The 24,957-nt window shown below is 39.4% G+C and overlaps 1 protein-coding gene across 1 annotated transcript; it reads right to left on the bottom strand.

Annotated features, from left to right (window-relative positions):
* Positions 1-6,728: 6,728 nt before the first annotated feature.
* On the bottom strand, positions 6,729-18,467 carry KRT26 (keratin 26). Its single transcript, XM_007531070.2, has 8 exons — positions 17,983-18,467; positions 17,444-17,526; positions 16,090-16,246; positions 15,799-15,960; positions 15,591-15,716; positions 9,537-9,754; positions 7,833-7,900; positions 6,729-7,125 (listed from the first exon to the last, which is right to left on the bottom strand). The coding sequence occupies exons 1-8, from the start codon at positions 18,415-18,417 to the stop codon at positions 6,974-6,976; spliced, it is 1,401 nt and encodes a 466-aa protein (XP_007531132.1). The 5' UTR covers positions 18,418-18,467; the 3' UTR covers positions 6,729-6,973.
* Between the last annotated feature and the right edge of the window lie 6,490 nt (positions 18,468-24,957).

The following is a 24,957-nucleotide window of genomic DNA, read 5'->3' as shown; positions in this document are numbered from 1 at the left end:
GACCCTGGGACTTCCGGAGCCTTAGGTGTGAGAGTCTCTTTGCATAACTATTATGCTATCTACCCCCGCCCTATTAAATCTCTTTTAATATATCTGTCCTGTGCTAAGAGCCACTAGAAATTGGGAGGAGAGAAAACATAGGCTACTCATGTAGAATAATTTCAGAGGACATGTGGCCCTTAATTTTTGGGCTTAAGAGCTGTGAGAGAACAAATTTCTATTGCTTAATCCAACAAATTTGTGGCAATTTGTTATCATAGTCTAAGGAAACCAATATGTTGGTGTTATAACAAGCAGAAATCTTCTAGGAAATCCAATGTGAGGCAAGGGAGATAAGAGTCAAATGCTTTAGAGCTTGTCTCAGTTTTCACTTAAATGCTTCCCAGTGCTAAATGTGAAGGCGTGGAGCTCTGAGCATTAGGGATAAAATGGGGATTTGGGTGCCAGTCTCAGTGGGGATATATACTCAACCAAAATTTTCTTTTGTTCTATTTTTAGGTGGAAATACTGTATTGTGAAGCTGTGAAAAAGTGACCTTAACTTCTACCTTATTTTTCATATAAATTTCTTTCTTTCTTTCTTTCTTTTTTTTTCTTTCTTTCCTTCCTTCTTTCTTTTTTTAAATTTTATTTATTTATTTATTTTCCCTTTTGTTGCCCTTGTTGTCATAGTTACTATTGTTGTTGTTATTTATGTCATTGTTGTTAGATAGGACAGAGAGAAATGGAGAGAAGAGGGGGGAGAGGGAAAGAGAAAGATAGACACCTGCAGACCTGCTTCACCACCTGTGAAGGGACTCCTCTGTAGGTGGGGAGCCAGGGCCTCGAACTGGGTTCCTTATACCAGTCCTTGCGCTAATTTCTTACTTTCCAAGGATCACAGCAACACAAAGTAAAAAAAAAATCTATATAATATATTTATATATAGTAAAAATGTATACATATGTTGTGTCCTAGTATATACAATAAAGATAACAAGATACCTACCTTGTGTGTCTTTGTGAAGATTAAATTATTTGATTCATGTAAAGTGATATAAAGCAACACAATAAATGTAAGATATCATCACCATGGTCCTGCAATAGAAAATAGTTAAAACAAGTTTAACTCTTTACCACTAAAATGATGGGTCTCCCCACTATATTTTAATGATGGTTCTTTTGGTTACTACCAGGCCACCCCATCACCCGGAACCCTAGTCAGGGAGTCCTGGGATTCCCACATAGACAGGCCTAGATTTCTAACAGTTCCCTCTTTCCATTGTCCCTTGTCATCTCCATTAGGAACAACATAATGGACCCCTTTGTGTACCCCTATAGGACTTTGCCCTCAATATGGATCAACAATGGTAGGGGCTGCCCCATTCTCCAAAGGTACGTTGGACAACACACTCTACCACTTGAGGAAGGTGGGTCCTGAAATTAGTGAAGTCTGGAATGTCCCGAGCCATGACCACAGAATGTGAGCTCTGGCCTACAGGGGTGCAGAGGTTACACACTCTCCTGCACAGAATATGGGCCTCACTAGTTGGGGAGTCCTGGGATTCCCAAAAAAACACTATGAGTCTAGACCTTGAATAGATCCCTCTTTCCATTTCATTGGTCATCTCCATCAGGAACAACATACTGGATCCCTTTGGGGGCCCCCATAGGACCTTGCCCTCATTGTGGATCACAATGGTAGAGAATGTTTCATCCTCTGAAGGGGGGTTGGATAACATACTCTATCTATCACCTGAAGAAGATGGGTCCTGAAATTGGTGCAATTCAGAATGTTTCTGCTGATGACCACAGAATGCAAGTTTAGACCTACAGTAATGTAGAGGTTACACAGACTCCTGTGCTGAATATGGGCCACAGATCAAATCAATGGGGGGTTACAGTCAACAATATTTATACACTTTCCCCATATTCGGGTGCTACTCTTTTCCCTGATCCAACTTTCTAGCCTTTTTCCCAGCCATGACATCATCTCCCCAGACAATAACCTGGGTCCACCTGCATATCAGATATCAGGCTCAGGCCAAAACTAATAAAGTCATGGGCCCTTTGGAATATACCTAAAATAAACCTACTAGTTATTTCCAAAACAGATACTCCAAATATTCATCTACAATATTACAATCTTTAGGTTCATGATTAATCAACAATTTGTATGGCTTTATATGTTAACTTTTTTTTCAGCCACCAGGTTCCAGATGTTACCATGATGCCACCCAGACTTCCCTGGACATATGACCTCAGCAGTGTGTCCTGGAGCTCTGTTTCCTCAGAGCCCTGCCCCACTAGGGAAAGAGAGACAGGCTGGGAGTATGGATCAACCTGTCAATGCCCATGTTCAACGGGGAAGCAACTGCAGAAGCCAGACCTTCCACCTTCTACACCCCATAATGACCCCGTGTCCATACTCCCACTGGATTAAAGAATAGGGAAGCTACCAGGGAAGGGGATGGGAACATAGCTCTGGTGGTGGAAACTGTATCTCTCTTATCCTCTGGTCTTGTCAGTGTTTCCATTTTATAAATAAATACATTAATAAATAAAATACATAAATAAATAAAATAAGAAAAAATAATTAAATATGTATAAAAAATATGGGCCCTAGATCAAATTGATGGGGTTTACAGTAAACAATATTTATATACTTTCCCCATAGTTGGGAGCTACTCTTTTCTCTGATCCACTTTTCTAGTCCTTTTTCCAACTATGACAGCATCTCCCTAGATAATACCTTGGGTTCACCTGCATGTTAGCTGTCAGACTCAGGCAAAAACTAGTAAAGTTATGGACCCCTTGGAATAAAATAGACCTACTGGCTTTTTCCAATACAGAGACCCCAAATCTCATCTGCAATATTCTAGCCTTTAGGTTCATGATTATTTAACAATTAGTTTTGCTTTATATCTTAAGCTTTTTCAGCCACCAGGTTCCAGATGCTACCATGACACCAACCTGACTTCCCTGGGCAGATGACCTCATCAATGTGTCCTGGAGCCCCACCTCCCCAGATCCCTGCCCTACTAGGGAAAGAGAGAGGCAGGCTAGGAGTATGGATTGACTTGCCAATGCCCATGTTCAGTGGGGAAGCAATTACAGAAGCCAGACCTTCCACCTTCTGCACCCCATAATGATCCTGGTTCCATGCTTCCAGAGGGATAAAGACTAGGAAAGCTTTCTGTCAGGGGAGGGAATGGGATATGGAGTTCCGGTGGTGTGAATTGTGTGGAATTGTACCCCATTTATCCTATGGTCTTGTTAGTGTTTCTAGTTTATAAGTAAAAACTTAAAAAAAAACAAAACAGGAAAGCTTTCAAGGGAGGGGATGGGATGCAGAATTTGGTGGTGGGAATTGTACCCCTCTTACCCTATGGTTTTGTCAATATTTCCATTTTATAAATAAATAAAGGAAATGATGGTCTCCATCACCATTGTTGGGGCCATTTATAACAAGGGCAACCCAGATAGGAAAAATTGACAGTACATATATCTCAAGAACAGTCTTTATGATATGTGTGGGAATAGAAAGCAAAGGCAAGGTTACCACTGAAAGTTGGGGAGAGGCCAGGCAGTAGAATACTTGGTTTAGTGCTCTCTCATTGTGCTCAAGGACCTGCATTCAAGCCCCTGGTCCCTACCTGTAGGAGGAAAGCTTCATGAACAGTGAAACAGTGTTGCAGTTGTTTCTCTCTCTCCCACTCCCCTCTGAATTTCTCTTTGCCCTATGAAAAATAAGAAAAGTAAAATAAAACAAAGTAAGTAAACAAATAAGGAAAGAAAGAAAAATAAAGAGAGAAAGAAGGTTGGGGATACAGCTTTAGGGAGCCCAGAACTCTGAGATGTTGCCATTCAGTGTTTATAGGTTACACTTATTGAGCCACTTTTTTTTTTTTCTGGGGTTTAACTGCTCTTGGGTGACTTTTTTTTTTCAGATAGATATATAGGTAGATCAGAAAAAGATACCACAAGCAGCAAAGATTCACTCCACGTGATGGGGCTAGACTTGAACCTGGGCCTTGAATATTGCATAACAGGCACTTTTTGGGTAAGCTATCTTGCTGGCCTAATTTATAAGTCACTTTAAATTTCACATAGCCTGTGTAGCAGTTGGCTAAAGCCATTCAGTGATGCCTTGTTGTACAGGTCAGAAATCTAAGAGCCTCTCTCTATTCCAAATGAAAAGGTATTCATTTAAAAAAGTGTTTATTTATTTATTTATTAGTGATATAATAATGATTTACAAGATTGTGGGGTAAGAGGGATATAATTCCCACCACCAGAGTTTCATATCCCCTCCCCTCCATTGGAAGTTTCCCTATTCTTTATCCCTCTGGGAGTATGGACCAAAGATCTTTATGGGGTGCAGAAAGTAGGAGGTCTGCCTTCTGTAATTGCTTTTCTGATGGACATGGGCATTGGCGGGTTGATCCATATCCCCAACCTGTTTCTACCTTTCCCTAGTTGGGTAGGGCTCTAGAGAGATGGGGTTCTAGGACACACTGTTGAGGTCATCTGCCTAGGGAAGTCAGGTTGGCATTAAGGTAGTATCTGCAACTTGGTAGCTGAAAAGCATTAAGATATAAAGCAGAACAATTTGTTTAATAATCAATAACCTAAAAGTAAAAGTATAACAGATGAAATTTGAGGTCTTCATGTTGAAAGGAGCTAGGTAGTCTATTTTAGGTATATTCCAAGGGCCCATGACTTTACTAACTTTGACTGAGCCCAACTGCTAACATGCAGGTGGGCTAGAAGTATTGTCTGGGAAGATGATGTCAGAGTTGAGGATAGGATTAGAAATCTAGTTAGGGCAGAGATAAGGGCAGAGAGAAGCTTCCAAGTATGGGAAAAATATATAGATAACCATGAACTATAAACCCCATTGATCTGACCTAGGGTTGATGTCTATTCATATTTAGCACAGGGGCCTGTGTAACCTGCATCCCTGTCAGTCTGAGCTCACATTCCATGGTCATAGCTAGAAACATTCTAGGCTGCACTCATTCAGGACCAGTCTTCCTTGAGTAGCAGAGTATGTTGACCCAGCCTCCTTTCAGAGAGTGGGGCAATTTTTACCACTATTGTTCTACATTAAGGGCAATGTCTTGTAGAGGGCCACAAGAGGGCTTATGATGGAGATGACCAGTGATGATGTAGAGAAGGATCTATTAGAGGTCTAGGCCCATCATATCAAAGGAAATCAAAGGACTCCCTGACTAGGGCCCCCAGATGGTAGTGACCAAAAGGACCATCACTAAAAGTGTGCCAGTCTCTTGTTCTTACCCAGTTTTTGTAGTCTCTACTTTTTCTGACACAGTTGGACCTAGAGTGATTGAGGGAAGTAAAATAGAAAGTAGGTGAGGAGGGTATCTAGTTCTAAGTAGAAAATATTTTATTAAGTATGTTATGGTGTCTTTTTAGGTCTTTCTAACTTGTTTGGTGCACTTACTGAGTGCAGACTATTGCACACTTTTACTTTCAGGTATATATTTCCCCCTAAGTTATGGATGGATACATGTGTGCATGTGCCCTATCTCATAGGCCCTAGTCTATACCTATATTCTGTAACTTTTGTTAGGAAATGTACCACCCAAAATGCAACTAAGGAGTCTTCTGAACTAGGAAAGGTCTCACCAAAGTATTGGAGCTGGATGATTGACATTAAAGGCCTGGCATCTCTAGACACAATCTGAAGTGAAACATGTCGAGTTGGTACTGGTTGCCTTGATTTGGATGAGATCAGTAGATACAGTATCAAATGGTATGGATCAAGAGAAGCATGAAGGAAAATGGGCAAAGCCCCAGAGGTTCCAGGACTGGAGAAAATACGGGTTTATAGAGAATATGAAAGGTTCCTAGCTATCTTAGAGTTTAAGAAGGCAATAGATAATTATTATTATAACTAAGTTATTTGGGAACTTGATTTACTTTGAAAATCCCATAGTTAGGATTTATTGTACTATAAGAGACCTTACCATGATTTTCATCACTTAGTGCTATTTACAAATAACTATATCTTATATACTGGCAAGATTGGTTACTTTTGTTCTCCTTGGTCTAAGATTAATGACAGAGAAAGATACAGAAAGAGAACAGAGTAACGGCTAGCGGTGGTGCTGGGGATTGAATTAGGAATGTCAGAACCTTTGGCTTGAAAGTTATTTGCATAACCATTATGCAGTCTCCCAGCTCTGAAGAGATATTCTTAACCTAGAGAACACTGCTGCTGTCCAAACTTGACTTCACTTTTTGCATTTGATGAAGAAGCCAGGCAGAATCCTGCATACAGAAATAATTAGCAAGATTGAGAGCATCTCAGGCTCAAATGATACAGGTCTAAATTTGTTTGGTTATCTTCATGGTAGTATCAGACTGAAGAATGTACACTACAAGCTGGATGAACATTAGGAAGATTGATTTTCAATACACTGGCAGTAACTGACCACACATGCAGGTTCGCCTATACAAAGGGGAGCAAATCCTAATGATGAACAGCTATGGTTTTCTTTCATGTTCACGTTTGTTCTTTTCAGAGATCTCCTAATTTACATAGTTAATCATGGATACAGTTGGGACCAGGGACTAGGACCAGTTGTCTTTCCAATTTAGCATACCATGAATTAAAATGCAGGTGACTGGGAAGTGTGGCAATTCAAATGTACACACACACACACACACACACACACACACACACACACACACACACACACACACACACACACATATAAATAGCTTGAAACAGAGAAAAAAATTTAATGAAATGGCAAAAAGCACCCCAAAACACAAACAAAAACTAGAGATAGAGCAAGTTTTTTTTTCTTCCCTCACCTCCCCAAGATTAGATGCAAAGAACACGAGAATAAGAAGAGAAGGAATGCAAATCCCAACCCATTAATTTTTAATAGAAATGAATGATTCCCTTGGGTTGTTTGATTGAGAGGGTTTTGCAAAGTCGAACTTTCAAAAGTAACTTCCTTCTCATTGTGATGCTTTAGCAGGTACCCTTTGCTCCATTGTAATGTTGCTTATTTTGGAGGACTTTTCTTCAACAGAATGGACCCTTAGTGAAAGGACTTTACCAAGTTGATCTAGTTCCTTGACCACTGTTTTGACAACAATTTCTTCTGAGTCTAAAATAAAGCAAAGGAAAGCTTAGTGCTCATTCTTAGCAGGCTGACATTTAGTCATGATGAATATTCTTATAAAAATGGTCTTTGCAAATTTGCAATAAATTGATATACAATACTATGTTTGAAGTCTATGATTAACAGGGCCCTGGAACATCTTTGTCATATTTGTAACTGTCTGAGCAATGGGTTTTAAAAGTGTGAATAAGACATGAATAGAAAGAACTTCAAGCAGGTACAGGCCTAGAGCAAGTAATGGACTCTCTTCTTTTAAATACCAACTTGCCTTCTGTTGTGGTTTCAAGTAAAGTAAGTCTTCTATTTAATGAAGCTGGGAGAATAGAGCCAGTGCTAGAGCACAGAATTTGCATACATGAGGCCCCAGGTTCAATCCTGGTACCACCATCTTGGTCTCACTGTTTGTATTTATCTCTCATAAAAATAAATAAATCTTAAAAGTAGATTGTGGGAAAAATAGGTTTTTAGGTAAGAAAGATGTTGGGGGATTGGTTCTCCATTTCAGTTCATAATTTGTAGGAAGACTTTATAACTTGACCACCAGAATATATTGAGTTTTCATAATGACCCTTACTCCCTTTATTCACTAGAACTAAACCTAGAGACAATTTTATTTAGCTTACAAATAAGTAACTTATGTAAACAATTGCTGGAATTTGAAAGAGTTACACCAAGTAGAAATTCTTCTATACCTTTGACTTGATTTTCGGGATTTATAGGCCCACATCCTTTTGCCTTGTAACTTGTAGATTTGCTTATACTGTGAAGAGAAGAGCACATTATATATATATATATATATATATATATATATATTTTTTTTTTTTTTTTTTTGTTAGGGAGCTCATAAATACTTACAAGTTGGTTTCAGATTTCTAGTTTCAATAAGATTCAATTTCCTTGGAGCTAAGTGGTGGCACACCTAATTGAGTCACGTGTTAGCATGCACAAGGACCCACGTTCAACCCCCTGGTCCCCACCTGAAGAGGGGGGACTTCAGGAGCAGTGAAGCAGTGTGGCAAAGTCGTTCTCTTTCTCTCTCCTTCTCTATCTCCCACTCTCTCAGTTTCTCTCTGTCATATCAAATAAAATGAAGCATTTTTTAAAAAGTAATCAAATGCCTCTTCTGCCTAAGAGACATTAGTAAGCTTTTCATGACTTCATCTCATTAGAGGAAGTGATGAAACAAGATAGTTATGATCATCAGGTCACTTGTGACTAGACATTATCTCTTTCATCTGGCAGTCTGAGGATTCCAGGTTCTCATCCTGACTTCTCAATCACCTGGCCAATGATCATATTTAGAGCAGTGACAACACAGATGGCACGGGGTGCTTGTGGCAAAAAACACAGGGCAGATACAAGCAGTCCACACAGCTGAAAATAAAGTGTATGTATGCAAAAGTTACCTATGAGATGCCATGTAAGGTAGTGTAAAAGAGTGAAAAGGAATGATGCAATAAACTCTTTGAAGGAGGGTTCTTAGGAGGACAGGATGTAGAGGGTTGATGCTGGTCTTGCTTGAAGCATGCATAGGCTGTTACTGAGTCATGGTGCGACCATGGGCAAGCATTTATTTAGTAATGGCTACTGATGACAAAATACCTTCTGTGTGTAAGCCATGGTCACAAGCACTTTACGAACATAGTGAGGCACTGTTGTTAAATTTAGTTAAGAGTATGATTTTGGTGCTATCACAATCTTACCAATAAGGAAACTCTGAGGAGTTTAAGGAGGTTAAACAATGTGCTCAGATTCAGTCTGGGCTGCAATTCTAGAGTTGTTGCTCTTGGCTAACAAGTCATGGTGACTTCTCCAATTAAATCTTCCTATATCTTCATTACTCATCTTTCAAATGAAAATGTAATGGCCCACTTAACGTAAGTTGTATGTGAGGTAACTGGTGATGTAATAATAAAGTGGAATGTGTGTTATTATAAAAAGATGTGCTTCAATGCTAAACCACAGAAAGCAGTTTTCCCTGGATCAAAGTAGAAGGATTGCTCAACAGTCTGTACTTCAATGTCCAGCACATCATTATAGATACAAATACTCTGTAACTTAGAAGTGGGCTTTTTGGCCACATGGTGGTGCACCCAGCTGAGTGCACACATTACCATGGACAAGGACATGGGCTCAATTTCCCACTACTCACCTGCAGGGGGGAAGCTTCATTCACCATGGTGAAGAAGGTCTGCAGGTGTCTCTATTTGTTTTTTCCTCTCTATTTCCCCTCTCCTCTCAATTTCTATATGTTCTATCTAGTAAAAATAGAACAAAACGAAAGAGAAGAATAAATAGCTGTTTGGAGTGGTGGATTCTTTGTGCAGGATGACATACATATATCTGAGCAAATCCAGCTGATGTGAGATTAGTTGTTTTCACAAGTTAATAGTTACCTTTCTTCTCCATCTATTAGCTGGCAGTATGTTTCAATTTCTCTTTCTAAAAGTATCTTGATATCAAGAAGCTGCTTGTATGCCTGCTTCTGGCCTTCCATTTCTGTTCGTATCTGTTGCAGTTGTTCCTCCATTGCTCCGATCTGAGCCTGGATTTGCTGGAGCTGAAGACAGTAATTACCTTTCGTCTCAGCCAAAGAGCACTCATAGGAATGTTTCTGAAAAAACGGACAAAGAAAGGTTTGCATGAGTCATAGGAAAATGACATCTTTTCCATTGAAAATTATCATTAACAAATTTTAAAAAGTAGGTGTATTTTTTTCTACTGAATTAAAGTCTGTTCTTAGGACTAGGTGATAGAGCACACCTGTTGGGGGGTAGAGCCAAGATGGCGACTTGGAGACAACACCTGGTGTGAGCTCCAGAAGGAAGCAGCTTACAACCTGGGATTCTCTGGAAAGGGAAAGATCTGGGCCTTCAGTGGTAAGGGTGAATAAGTGGTGGTCAGGGTGACACCAAAAAAGAGTCCTATAGCCCACTCTTGGGCTGGCAAACAGAGGCCAAAAGGACAAAGAAAGGAAAATCTTTGGCTTGACCATTTCTGAACTCACCCCCTTCTCCCTACCCCAGAACTAGCCTGGTGCTGGTCAGCCACTCCTAGCAGGCTTTCTGTAGAGCTGTTTTCTTTACCAAGATTCTTGGCTCAGCAGGGGTGTCATTTCAAGCCTTTTTCTTTTTCTTTTTTATTTCTGAAGAGGGCTGGAGCTCAATTTGAGTGAAAGAATACTTGACCAATCAGGGCCTCAGGCCTGCCTGGGAAAGACTAGCTGGAGGTTTTTTTTTTTTTTTTTTTTTTTTGATACTTCTTATAATTGGTTGTCTTTTTTTGCTTTAGGAAGGGGACCAGGCTGTGTGCAGCCAATATGGAGCAGTTCAAGCTGAAGACTGACTGTTAGGATTTTTTACTCTATTTTATTTTATTATTACTATTATTATATACACGTATTCCTTTTCCCTCCTCTTCAGGATGACCAAAATTAACTGTTGTTGCTTTTTCCATTGACAGGTGACTGGCTGCACTAGTCACTGTGAGAAGAACTTATTTCTTTCTCCCTCTTCCCTCCATCCTCTGTTTTCTCTCCTCCTAGAAATAAAAAAATAAAAAAAAAACTTTTCTTTTACTGCTCTTTTTTTTCTTCCTCCTTCTTTTGCTTTCTGAATTCACTGACACTCATTTGTGAACTATTTTGTGGAAGAAATCTGACTCGGAGTGGACTCTGTGTGTGTGTATGTGTGTGTCTCTCTCTTTTCTACTTTCCTTTCTCTGCTTGCTAACCCTAGAATTTATAGTGGACAGTAGAAGTGCATAGTTGTCTATTCTTGCTTTGCCCTTTCCCCTTTCTCTTTCTTTTGGTTTTGTCTGATTTTTTTTCTTGGACTGGTGTTGTTGGTTTGGCTTAGTGGTATTGGCTGAACTGCATCAAATCTTGCTTCAGTTGCGATTGTTGTAATTTCTGAGATTTGTAACTGCATTTGTGAAAAGTATTTAGTATAGTGTGGCTAGATCTCAAAACACAACAACTGAAGAATGGCAGAACAGAAGAATACAAACCACATCAATTTAAAAAAAGGCTAAGTCAAGAGCAAATAAAAGTGCTACCATAATGAATCAGGACAGGAGCCCTGAAGAAACCCAAATCAGTCAGAAGTAATCATAGATAAGGACTTTTCAAAATTAACCCAATTACCAAATAATGTGATGGTAACATTAAATATCCATTGTCTTTTTGAACCCTAAGACAGCAGGAACCTCACATCTCCACTATAGAGCCTATATTTCCCCCAGTCCTGGAACCTTAGGATAGGGCCCACTTTCCTGCATGCCTCTCCCAATCCATATCAAATAATATTGCATCTGCTGAGCACAACCTAATCAATGCAACGATTGCCACCTCAACATGTTTTAGCTCAGACTGTGTCCAGAGACTTCAGGTGTGGAATGACAACCCTTCAGCTTCATTAGTCTGGTGAGATCTTTCCTTTCATAGTATTCTCCAATTCCATCCCAGGTGGTTCAGTTCCTAACAAAGTCCCAAAACCTAGATATAGACCAGGTTCTGTGAGAGAGAGCATATGTTCACACGTATCCATAAACTACTGCGAAATATATACCTGAAAGCAGAAGTACACTAGAGTTTGCAGTGAGTACCCCCCAACACTTCCTCTCCACTATTCCAAGCTTTGGGTCCATGATTGCTCAACAATTTGTTTGGCTTTGTATGTTAACTCTCTTTTCAGCCACCAGGTTCCAGATGTCATCAGGATGCCGGCCAGGCTTCCCTGGACTGAAGACCCCACCAATGTGTCCTGGAGCTCCGCTTCCCCAGGGACTCACCCTACTAGGGAAAGAGAGAGGCAGATTGGGAGTATGGACCAACCAGTCAACGCCCATGTTCAGCGGGGAAGCAATTACAGAAGCCAGATCTTCCACCTTCTACAACCCACAAGACCCTGGGTTCATGCTTCCAGAGGGATAGAGAATGGGAAAGCTATCAGGGGAGGGGATGGGATATGGAGATTGGGTGGTGAGAATTGTATGGAGTTGTACCCCTCCTACCCTATGGTTTTGTTAATTTATCCTTTCTTAAATAAAAAATAAATAAAAAGAAGAAGAAGAAGAAGGAGAAGAAGAAGAAGGAGAAGAAGAAGAAGTGTAGATCAATGGAGGTGGGAGCGCACACTTTAAAAGTGGAAGATTATGAACTATTATGGTGAAGTTTGGAAGATCACCTTCAAAAGTTGCATGGCGGTGGGTTGGGCAGTAGCACAGCGGGTTAAGCGCACAAGTGCAAAATGCAAGTACCAGCCTAAGGATCCTGGTTAGAGCCCCCAGCTCTTCACCTGCAGGGGGGTTGTTTCACAAGTGGTGAAGCTTTCTGCAGGTGTCTATCTTTCTCTCCCCTTCTCTGTCTTCCCCTCCTCTTCCCCTCCTCTATCGATTTCTCTCTGTCCTACCCAACAACAATGACAACAGTAATAATAACAACAACAATGAGAAACAATGGCAACAAAATGGGGAATAATGGCCTCCAGGAGCAGTGGATTCATAGTGTGGGCACGGAGCCCCAGTGATAACCCTGGAGGAAAAAAAATAAAGTTGCATTGGACCTAAAAAAAAAAAAAGAAAAGTATGCAAGCAATAATAAACTTAATAGTCACAGAAATGAAGACAACTATGGAGGAAAGGGCTATCAGAATTAGGGAAATAACAGATGAGACCCTCAAGGAAAATACTAGCTACCTCAAGGTAATTAGAGAAATGAAAGCTGAAGTAGCTGGGCTGAAAGGCCAGTTAGCAGAACAAACTAATACTATAAATAAACTGAAGAAGGAAGCTGAGGGAAGGGAAAGCAGATTAACAGAAGCAGAAAACAGAATTAGCCAGACAGAGGATGAGCTAGAGAAATCTAAGAAAGAGGCAAAAGAGCTAAAAAAGAGATTGAGAGACACTGAAAACAACAACAGAGACATATGGGATGATCTCAAAAGAAATAACATTCATATAATTGGCCTACCAGAGGAAGAAAGAGAGGGAGGGGAAGCAAACATTCTAGAGGAAATAATAGAAGAAAACTTCCCAGACCTAAACAACGGAAAGGACATTAAGATTCAAGAGGCCCAGAGAGTCCCAAACAGAATCAACCCAGACCTGAAGACACCAAGACACATTATAGTTACAATGAAAAGAAGTAATTATAAAGAGAGAATCCTAAAGACTGCAAGAGAAAAAACAAAATGTCATATACAGGGGAAAACCCATAAGACTGTCAGCAGACTTCTCCACTCAAACTCTAAAGTGCCAGATGAGAATGACAAGCTATCTATCAAGTCCTCAATAAACTTGAAACAGGCTAATGGACCACAAAAAAGGCAGGAACAGCCATTCTCATCTCTAACACCATAGACTTTAAATTAAATAAAATAATAAAAGCTAGGCAAGGCCATTACATACTGATTAGAGGATCAATCAACCAAGAAGATTTAACAATTATTAACATCTATGCACCCAATGAGGGCCCATCTAAATACATCAAATACCTAGTGAAAAACTACAAAAATACATTAATAATAATATAATAATAGTGGGAGACTTCAACACCCCAACTCTCACACAGATCAACAAAGCAGAGAATCAACAAAGAAATAAGAGAATTAAATGAAGAGATGGACAGACTAGACCTACTAAACATTTTCAGAGTTCTTCACCACAAGAAACTGGAATACACATTATTTTCAAATCCACACAGCATATCCTCAAGGATAGACCACATGTTAGGCCACAAAGACAATATCAACAAATTCAAGAGCACTGAAATCATCCCAAATATCTTCTCAGACCACAGTGGAGTAAAGCTAACATTCAACAACAAACAAAAATTACTAAAAGTCACAAAATTTGGAAACTCAACAACATTCTGCTTAATAACCAATGGCTGGGTCAAAGAGGTACTCAAGCAAGAAATTAAAATATTCCTGGAAGCAAATGAAAATGAAAACACAAGCTATCAAAATATTTGGGACACAGCTAAAGCAATACTGAGAGGGAAACTCATAGCCATACAATCACACATTAAAGAACAAGAAAAAGTTCAAATAAACGACCTTACTGCACACCTTAAGGACTTAGAGGAAGAGGAACAAAGGAACTCTAAAGAAACCAGAAGGACAGAAATCACTAAAATTATAGCAGAAATAAACAACATAGAAAATAAAACAACTATACAAAAGATCAATAAAGCCAAATGTTGATTCTTTGAAAAATTAAAGAAAATTGAAAAACCTCTAGCCAGACTCACAAAAAAAAAAAAAAAAAAAGGAGAAGAGCACACCTGTCATCGTGTGCAAAGACTCAAGCTTAAGCCCCTGGCTTTCACCTACAAGGGGAATTTTCAGGAATGGTAGAACAGTGCTGCAGGTATCTTTCCATATCTCTCCTTTTCTGTATCAATTTATCTCTGTTTCTATAAAAAAAAAAAAAAAGCAGTGGTGGCTTTGCCATGCAGACGCTGAGCCCTAGCAATAACTCTGGTGGCAAGTGAAAAAATGATCTGTTCGAATATCCACCATAGAAGAGATCCCAAAGGCTGAGAAACACATGAAAAGTGCTCCAATTCTTTGATTATCAGAGAAATGCAAGTCAAGACAACAATGAGATACCACTTCACTCCTGTGAGAATGTCATACATCAGAAAAGGCAGCAGCAACAAATGCTGGAGAGGTTGTGGGGTCAAAGGAACCCTCCTGCATGGCTGGTGGGAATGTCAATTGGTCCAAGCTCTATCAAGAAAAGTCTGGAGAATTCTCAGAAGGCTAGAAATGGACCTGCCCTATGACCCTGCAATTCCTCTCCTGGGAATATATCCTAAGGAACCCAACATACCCATCCAAAAAGATCTGTGTACACATATGTTCTTAGCAGCACAATTTGTAATAGCCAAAACCTGGAAGCAACCCAGGTGTCCAACAACAAGTGAGTTGGTGGCTGAGCAAATTGTGGTATATATACACAATGGAATACTACTCAGCTATAAAAAATGGTGGCTTCACCATTTTCAGCTGATCTTGGATGGAGCTCGAAAAATTCATGTTAAGTGAAATAAGTCAGAAACAGAAGTATGAATATGGGATGATCTCACTCTCAGGCAGAAGTTGAAAAACAAGATCAGAAGAGAAAACAAAGTAGAACCTGACCTGGAGTTGGTGTATTGCACTAAAGTAAAAGACTCTGGGGTGGGTGGTGCTGGTGGTGGGGAGAATACAGATCCAAGAAGGATGACAGAGGACCTAGTGGGGATTGTATTGTTATATGGAAAACTGGGAAATGTGATGCATGTACAAACTGTTGTATTTACTGTCGAATGTAAAACATTAATTCCTCATAAAGAAATTAAAAAAATAATCTGTTCATAAATTTTGGGACTGTTGAGCTGGACACACACACACACACACACACACACACACACACAATTTAAATCAATAGTGACTCCTACTCACCATAGCTGCAAGGGACTGAAGTTCTATTCCCACAATCTGCAGATTCCGTTTCAGTTCCATCAATTCGTTTCTAGCTGCTGTAGCTGCTCCCTCATCATCAGAAGTCTGCTGCTGCAGTGAAGCTCTCTGAAGCATAATGGTCAGAAGGATTAGTTACCAGCCTGGTCTGCTGATCAAGTCCTAGATGTGTGAACTGCTAGAGATGTACCTTCTCATTAAACCAGGCCTCTGCATCCTTGCGGTTCTGCTCTGCCATGTGCTCATACTCAGTCCTCATGTTGTTCAAGAGAACGACTAGATCCACTCCTGGGGCTGCATTCATTTCCACATTCACGTTTTCCCCTGCTGCATTCTGCAGGACTTGCATTTCCTGGAAAAGGGACCAGTATTCACACTCAAGGTGGAGTTTGGGTCACTACTCATAGTCTGCTAGGAGATAAGCAGTGGGCTTGAGGAAGGAAATGAGACCCTCTGCTTATCACTCTACAGGGCTCCTCACCTCCTCATGATTTTTCTTGAGATATATCAGTTCCTCACTGAGTGCTTCACACTGTATCTCCAAGTCAGCTGTGCAAAGAGTAAGCTCCTCTAACACTCTGTGAAGCCCATTGATGTCTGCCTCCACGCTCTGGTGCAGGGCCAGCTCATTTTCATACCTGCAAGGTTATTAAAGAGTTTGTGTTGATGAAAGAGCTTATTTGAGTAGGTGCTGTTCTGCCATGTATGTAGCCCAGTTCGAGTCCAGCCCCTACTGCACTGAAGGAAGTTTCAATACTATAGTCTTTCTTTCACGTAAACACATACTCTCTCTGCCTCTCTATCTCTGTCTAAAAAAAGGTTGAGAATTATAATCATAGGAAGGTGCACAGTATAAATTTTACAGATATTTCTTAAGAAAGGTGTACTGTTCTGTTCACAATCCTGCTCATGCAAAAGCAAAGTGATAAAATACTTTGCGAATATTTACTTACATATAACTATTATTTTGGAAGAGTTGAATAGATTTTTTTTTTTTTGCCTCCAGGGTCAGTGCCTGTACTACAAATCCACTGTTCCTGGAGGCTATTTTTTCCCTTTTGTTGCCCTTGTTGTTTATCGTTGTTGTCATTATTATTATTGTTGTTGCAAGATAGAACAGAGAGAAATCAAGAGAGGAGGGGAAGACAGAGAGGGGAGAGAAAGATAGACACTTGTAGACCTGCTTCACCACTTGTGAAGTGAAGTGACACCCCCCCCAGCAGAACTGTGATCCTTGCACCAGTCCTTGCAAATAGAAATATTTTTTTAAAATCAGGCTAGGAGATAGCTTACCCAGTAGATTGCATACTTTACTGTGTGTGAAGAATAGGCTTCAAGACAGGCACCACATGGAGGTAGAATGCATGGCACTGAGGTAAGTTCCATGAATGGAGAAGGAGCGCTGAGGTATCCACCCTCCTCAATCTCTCTCACTTCTCCCTCACTTTACTGGCCTCTCTGAAACTAACAGAAAATAAGAAAAAGGCTGCTGGGAGCAACTTCTCCAGTGATCTAGCTTGCTTTTGTAAAGAAAAGTATATTGGTTTTAAGAGCAAGAACATATATCACTTAATCCAACTGTAGTTTTTTGTTTTTTTTTTTTACCTTTACCACAATAATTTTTTTCTCTTCCTGTTTTGTCTGATAAGACAGAGAGAAATTGAGAGTGGAGAGGGAGAAAGAGATGGATATAGAAAGACATCTGCGGACCTGTCTTACTACTTGTGAAATAGCGCCCCTGCAGGTAAGGAGCAGGGGAAGGGCTTGAAGTCAGCCCCCCCTTGCACATGGTAACATAGGTGCCATAACCCAGGCCCCATTTTATTTTCACCTACTTCAACATGAAGTCATCAGCCGTCAGTCTGGCATTGTCATTCTGCAGAACAATGCTGGCATTACGGGTGGTCATAGCAATAGTCTAAATGGGGCAGATTGTGTCAAATACGAAATATCAGTAGTCAGGACATAAGTGTGATTTTCATCTAACTGGTCAAGCATCTTATTTACTATCACTCCCTGCCCCTCCTCCCACCAACATCAGAGAATCTGGACTTTGCTCAGTTAATAAGTATTCAAGATCTTAAGAGTGAAGATTTAGTTCTTTTGAACTCATGGGTGTTTTTTTTTCTTCTTTTTTAATCATGATAAAAAATATGAGCTAAATATAAGATCAACAATGATCTTTATTTTGAAATCCTTACTTTTTTATAAATTGATTCTATAGGTTTTTATTACCAGGTATGATGCTAAGCACTAGCAGTAGTGATTACGTTGTCATTATGTCAATTTTTAAAGTACACTTTGTATTTCATCATAGTTCACTTTATACAGACACCAAATCTGCAGTAAAATCATGCAAATTCATATTGCTTACCTGCTTTTTAAAATCTTCAATGACCAAGAAATATTGACTATAATCATGCTCAAGTCCTCGGCAAGAACCTGGCCCATATTTCTCATACCAACTCTTGATTCTCTGTTCGAGGTCTGCATTTGCTTCTTCTAGAGCTCGCACATGGTCCAGGTAGGAGGCCAGGCGGTCATTGAGATTCTGCATGGTCATCTTTTCATTCCCAGAGAGAAGACCTTGTTCATTACCAAGAAAGCCAGTGAAGACACCACTTCCTAACCCTCCACCATTACAGAAAGCTCCTCCAGAAGAAATGCTCCCAAGAGTATATGGAAAGCTGTTTCCTACTGCTGAATCACCACACATATTCCCAATCCCTGAAACTCCCCCACCAGACAGCAGACTGGGACTAGCTCGGGAGCAGACCCGCCTGGATCCACTAGGAAGCCAGAAAGACATGGTGGCAGCACAGCTGAGGGACCCGTTCTTAGGAGCAAAGCCAGAGTACACCATCCATGGAAGTTAGCTCTTAGGCTTTTTATAGGCTTCAGCCGGTCATTTCAGTCTTAACTAGGCTGATCTCTAATAAAATATTATTGGCACCTTAATTGCTGTTTTTCATAATCGTATGATTTTTAATACTGTCCAGTCTGTAGGTAGATAGCTTCCCCAAGTATATCTTTCTATATGAAAAAAAGGTGCTAGGTGGAGTGATAGTAAATCAGTTTCAAAGGTCAGAATTAAATATGAGCTAATAGACATCATTTTGACACCTGTAATCTCTGGATATTTTATAGGCCTTCTCTCCCCCTTTGTAACAAAGAATCATTCAAATGAGAAATGTTTACCGCTTCTGTCCTGCAAATTTAATGGAGTATTTGCATTAGTCCATGCTTTGACATTGTTTTTTCTTTCTTATTAAAATCAAGATCTTCTGCAGACATAGTGATTTTTTTTGGTGGTAGGATTCTTTGATATACTTATTTTTAAATTAAAAACTAGAATAATGGAAGTCCTGTAGTACTTTGCTTAGTGATTTAACTAAAATTTTGGCTTAGTTGAAGAGCAGCTAATTTCTGAATTTCCCAATTGTTCATTTTTCCACTTCAAAAATGTTTCAGTTAAAGTGTATGAATTTTCTTTTAGGCTCTATTAGTTATTGTGAGACTTGAGCTTCATATTGAGTGGGCCAGTAAATATATGAGGGAGACGGATGTTTTTATCACTAAGAAGCCAGTCATTATGGTCCTCTAAATAGGAGATTAGCTGTCATGGACAAGTACTCTTCATTCTATTGTATTGCCTTGATGCCAATGGGAACTTATTCTGTTTCATTGTGTCTCATTTCCCTATTGGGCAAATGAAAATAATAACTTTGAGTAGTCTCAAATGGATGTTGAGCAGTTCCAATAATTAAGGACTATATCATAGTCTGAAGGGCACAAGCACCTTGGAGATGTTAATTATTTAAATTGCTTTAATGAAGTGGTAGTAGCAGATGGGGTCAGTTTTTTTTTTTAATCACTTATAGTGGTACCAATTGATTGCTTAACTGATTATGAGCTTGAATAGTTTCTGAAACAGTAATTTTTAATGGAACGGGATTTTTAAATATTATGGATATTGAATATTTTAAGAAATTTCCAACACTATTGTTTCTAAGAAATATGGACTATTTGGTGGACTGGAATGCATGGGATTTTTGACAAAATAGTTTTTTATATATTTATTTATTCCCTTTTGTTGCCCTTGTTGTTTTATTGTTGTAGTTCTTATTGTTGTCGTCATTGTTGGATAGGACAGAGAGAAATGGAAAGAAGGAGGGGAAGACAGAAAGGAGGAGAGAAAAATAGACACCTGCAGACCTGCTTCATCACTTGGGAAGCGACTCCTCTTGCAGGTGGGGAGCCAGGGACTCAAATCAGGATCCTTACGCTGGTCCTTGTTCTTTGCACCACCTGCGCTTAACCCGCTGCACTATGGCCCCACTCCCTTGACAAAATAAATTTAAGACAACACACAACTATAGTTCAGGATGTTGGGCTCATGTTTAGAATAGTGTGTAATAACTTCAGAGATTAAGCTTATATTCAGAGATTAGTTACTGGCCTTATTGTGTGACCTAATGAAAATCTTATCTTTCATCCACATTTTCTGTGAATTAAATAAGAAAAACAGAGGAACTGGAAAGATAGTGTAGTGGTCAGCTGCCTTTCATGTACGCTACTCAGGTTTGGATCCCAGTATTACATGAAAGGTGGTATGGCACCAGACTTCTCCCCCTTTCTCTCTGTCTGAATAAAAAAAGCATCCCAGACCCATGGAACATGCACATGTGCAAAGTTTGATGCTGCAAAAACACAACAAAAAAAACCAGAGTATGCTAGCAATATCAAAGTTTATAAGTCTTGAATTCCTTGGATGAGAGGTATAAGACTGCAAAGTATTATTAAGATAATCTACAAATCTTTAGATAGTTTATAAATACTAATTAACCTATAATCTTTTGTGAAATAAGTTAAGAGCATGTTATTAGAACCATTTTGGAGATGAGCTGGTTCTGATGCCATGGCAACACAGATCACAAAGCATTTTATATTAAAGCAGGACTGGGATATATGGTTGTTAACTTCTTGAAGCATTGTCATCTGTTCGCTCATAAGGGCAAGTCTCTTGAATTCCTTAATCATAGATTTCCTCTCAGTTAATACTTACTAAGAAAATTTAGGTACGCTTTAGTCTCCTTTGGAAATATGGAATTGACATCAAAAGTCTCTAGACCACTTCTTATTTTTTCAGAAAATATTACTCAACTCATTTAAGGAGGAAGAGAAACAACCTTCTAGAACATCACACATTGTGGGGAGTGGAACTCTGACCCTCACATCATGAGGCTTCCACACTACTACTGAACAGCTTCTCTAGTCACTCTATACAATTAAACATTTTTAAAGCTTTATTTATATATTTTATTTGATAGAACAGACAGAAAGGAAGAGATATAGTAAGAAAGAGGCAGAGAGACACCTGCAGCACTACTTCACCACTTGTGAAGCTTTCCCTCTGTAAGTGGGGGCTTGAACCTGGGTCCTTTTCCATAGTAATACATGCACTTAACGAGGTGTGCCACCACCCAACCATCATTTTTAGTTTATATCTGTATTTCTCTTCCCTGAGAGTGATATTTCACTCATGGTTAGAAGTTGTATGTTATCATTTCTTGAGAGTCTACTAGGTATTAGAACACTCACTGTGTAATGTTCACACCCCACCCCCTAGTATTTGAATATAACTAAACTCCAAGTTATGCAGGGTTAATGTCTGTCTCAGGATAAATTTTTCATTACATTGACTTATTCTTATAGTTACATGTGATCTCCACCTGATAAACTCAATTTTCAGCTTCATATGCTCTTCAATATATTTTAACTTCTTTGCCACCCGGGTTATTGCTGGAACTTGGTACCTGTATGACTCCACTGCTCCTGGAAGCCACTTTTAACTTTTTAGCTAGAGGGTGAGAGACAGAGAGAGATATGGAGGGCAAAGAGAGACACACACAGAGAAGGAGAGATAACTGCAGCACTGCTCCAATGCTTCCACCCTACAGGTGCTACTACCATGTAGTAACCCAGATCTTGAACTCTGGATCTTGTGCATGGTAACATGTCCTCTCTACCAGGTAAACCACCTGTTGCCCCCCTCTTCAGTATCTTTTGCTGGTGTATAAAATTCACATTCTACTATCTTGGTAACCAAATTTAGAAAAATATGTTTTGTTTGTTTGTAAACATGACTGAAGTTTGCTTTGTAACTAGATTTCCTACCTATCAGGTTCTGGAACATCAATTTCTCTTGTAAAATACCTTTCTTAATTTGTTTGTGATGAAGATGCTACTTACTGCCTTTGTTAATTTCGGAGTTGTTATAGTTTTTTTGTTTGTTTGTTTTGTCTTTTCTCTTGCTTGAAGGAAGGTGGAGCCAGGACATTCTTACTAGCATGGTATTATGTTGTGGTTAAACGCACAGACTGAGCCATACTACTGTCAGGATGGGCATCCTAGGAGCTGAAGTTATTGGTTGTATGATGTTAGACACATTATTTAAAACTGCCTAAAGTCTGCCTCTATCTCCTTATCTGTAAACATACAAGGTTAATAGTACCTATCTTTTAGGGTTGTTGTGAAGACTAAATGAGGTTTAGTGTTGTTTAGCACTTAGAAAGTACTGGTTGTCACTGTCCCCCCCCACCCCAGCTTTGTGATGATTTTGAAAAGCCATGAATATATCTTTGTTGCTGGCAACGGTAAGAACTGACCCAGTCTCTGGAAGGAGGCTGGGTCATCCTGCTTTGCCACTTGAGGAGGACTGGTCCTGTAACGTGTACAGCCTAGAATATGACCATGGGTTATGAGTTTAGACTGACAGGGACTTGGAGGTCATACAGGCTCTTGTGCTAAATATGAATATGCCTCAGGTCAGATCGATGTGGTATTGTTCACTCTATTTTTATATCTTTTCAAGTTTGGGAGCCACTCTCTGCCCTAGCTCAGCTTTCAGGTTCTATTGTTCACTCTGACACCATCCTCACAGACAATTATTTCTAGTCAGCCTTCATATTAGCTATCAAGCTCAAAGATTATTAAAGAACTGAGCTCCTAGGAACATACTACCAAATAGATAGCCTAGCCTCTTTCTACTCTCCTCTCATTGGCTCTATTCTTACTCTTTTGGTTCCTGTTTATTAAATATTTTGTCTTATTAATATTTTACTGCCTATCAGCTACCAAGTTCCAGATGCTACTATAATCCCATCCTGACTTTCTTTTTTTTTTTTTTAAAAAAATTTATTTATTCCCTTTTGTTGCCCTTGTTGTTTTATTGTTGTAGTTCTTATTGTTGTCATTGTTGGATAGGACAGAGAGAAGTGGAGAGAGGAGGGGAAGACAGAGAGAGAAGAGTGAAAGACAGATACCTGCAGACCTGCTTCACCGCCTGTGAAGCGGCTCCCCTGCAGGTGGGGAGCTGGGGGCTTGAACTTGGATCCTTGTGCTGGTCCTTGCGCTTTGCACCACGTGCACTTAACCCGCTGCGCTACCACCCAACTCCCCCTTTCTGACTTTCCTAGGCAGATTACCTCATTAACGTGTGCCAGAACCTCACCTCTCCAGAGCCCTACCTTAATAGGGAAAGACAGAAACAGGCTGGGGCTATGGATCAACCAGCCAATGTCTATCTACAGCAGAGAAGCAATTACAGTACTCAGAAATGCTTCCTTCTGCCCCTCAAAAAGTATTTTGGTACATATTCCCAGAGGGAGAAATGTTAGGGGAAGACAACCAGAGGGCTCTGAAACCCAGGTCCACTGGGACCTGGCGCTTTTGTGACAAAGGAACCTTTGTTTTGTACCATCACTCAGAGGGAAGAAATTCTGGAGAACACTTGAGGAAGTCAGGTGCTGTTTCCCTTATCTGAGAGGGAAGAGGAAAAAGAAAGGACAACTAGGAGATGATTTCATTCATAAGTGTTATATAGAGAACTGAAACTCATGAACCTGAAAAAATGAAACATGTATATGTAGTCAACCCCTATCTATAACCTTAGGAGAACTATGGTGGTTACCAATGAGGAGGGGCCCAGAACTTTGGTGGTGGTAGCGGTATGGGATTGTACCCCGTTATCTTATAATCTTGTAATCACTATGAAATCACTAAAGAAAATTTTTAAAAATTATCTTTTTTTTTTTTGCTTGTTGCTTTTGGTATAAAATTCAAGAAATCATTACCAAAATGAATGTCAAGATGATTTCTTTTATGCTTTCTATTAAAGTATTTGGAAGGATACCTTTGTCTTCATATATTGGTGTCCAGTTTTGCCACAACTTTTTTTTTTTTTTTATACTGGTGCACTGGTACAGGGAATTGAACCTGGGACTTCGGAACTTTGAACATGAAAGTCCTTTTTTATAACCTGTATGTTCTCTCTCCCGTCCTCCAATATCATTTGTTGAAAATTCTATTCTCTCCCTATGTATCCTTGGCGTCCTTGCTTGACTGTATTTATGAATTTATTTCTTGGTTCTTTATTCTGTTCCATTGGTTTATATCTGTTTTTATGCCAGAGTCATAGGAATTATATTAAATATCTAGAAGAATTTGTATTAATTCTCCTTTAACTGGTAGCATTCTTTTGTGAAACCACTTGCACTAGTACTTTGCTTCTTTGAAAATATTTTTATTAAATCTCCTTATGTATTATTGGTCTGTTAAAAAATTCATATACCCACATGTTTTAGTCTTGGTTTGTATGTGCCTAGACATGTGTCCATTTATTCCAATGAGCCAATTTTTGGGCATATAAACATTCTAGTATTCTCTTATGATCCTTTGCATTTCTGGTACCAGTTGCAAAGCATTCTTTGTCTTTTTCTTTTTCTTCTAAGCCTTTTCTTTCATTTATAATTTTATTTGACTCATCTCACCTCCTCTATTTTCATCTAAAATCTGTCAAGTTTTATGTTTTGCAAAAGCCAAAAGGGGAGCAGGTAGTGGAGCACATACACGGCCACATCCAGGTTCAAGTCCCCAGTTCCCACCTGTAGTGGGGGAGCTTCATGATCAGTGAAGTAGTACTGCAGAATTCTTTCTCTCTTTCTGTTTCCCCCTTCCGTCTTAATTTTTCTCTGCTTCTATTAAAAAAGAAAGAGAAATGGGTAGCAAGGAAGTCATAAATGCATAAATATAGCTGTGGTCCCATGAACAGTCACAGTGATTGTTACTCAACATCTTACTGACGCTTTTTTCCTTCTCATTGTTCTGCACATATAAAGATTATTTTCCTTTCTCCCTGTTTTAGATCTCCTCCTCCTTTTTTCTTCTAGGTTTTATAAGGCTCACATGGCGGTTAAAGTCACTATTTGTAGAATATTGAGATGTGACTGTGATTGAACAATAAAAATGGAGAACATAAGAAAAATAGGAATTTTGTGGATCTCTTTTA

Source organism: Erinaceus europaeus, chromosome 12 (assembly GCF_950295315.1).
Source record: "Erinaceus europaeus chromosome 12, mEriEur2.1, whole genome shotgun sequence".
Classification (NCBI taxonomy): domain Eukaryota; kingdom Metazoa; phylum Chordata; class Mammalia; order Eulipotyphla; family Erinaceidae; genus Erinaceus; species Erinaceus europaeus.
This window is presented reverse-complemented; position numbering and strand designations above follow the sequence as displayed.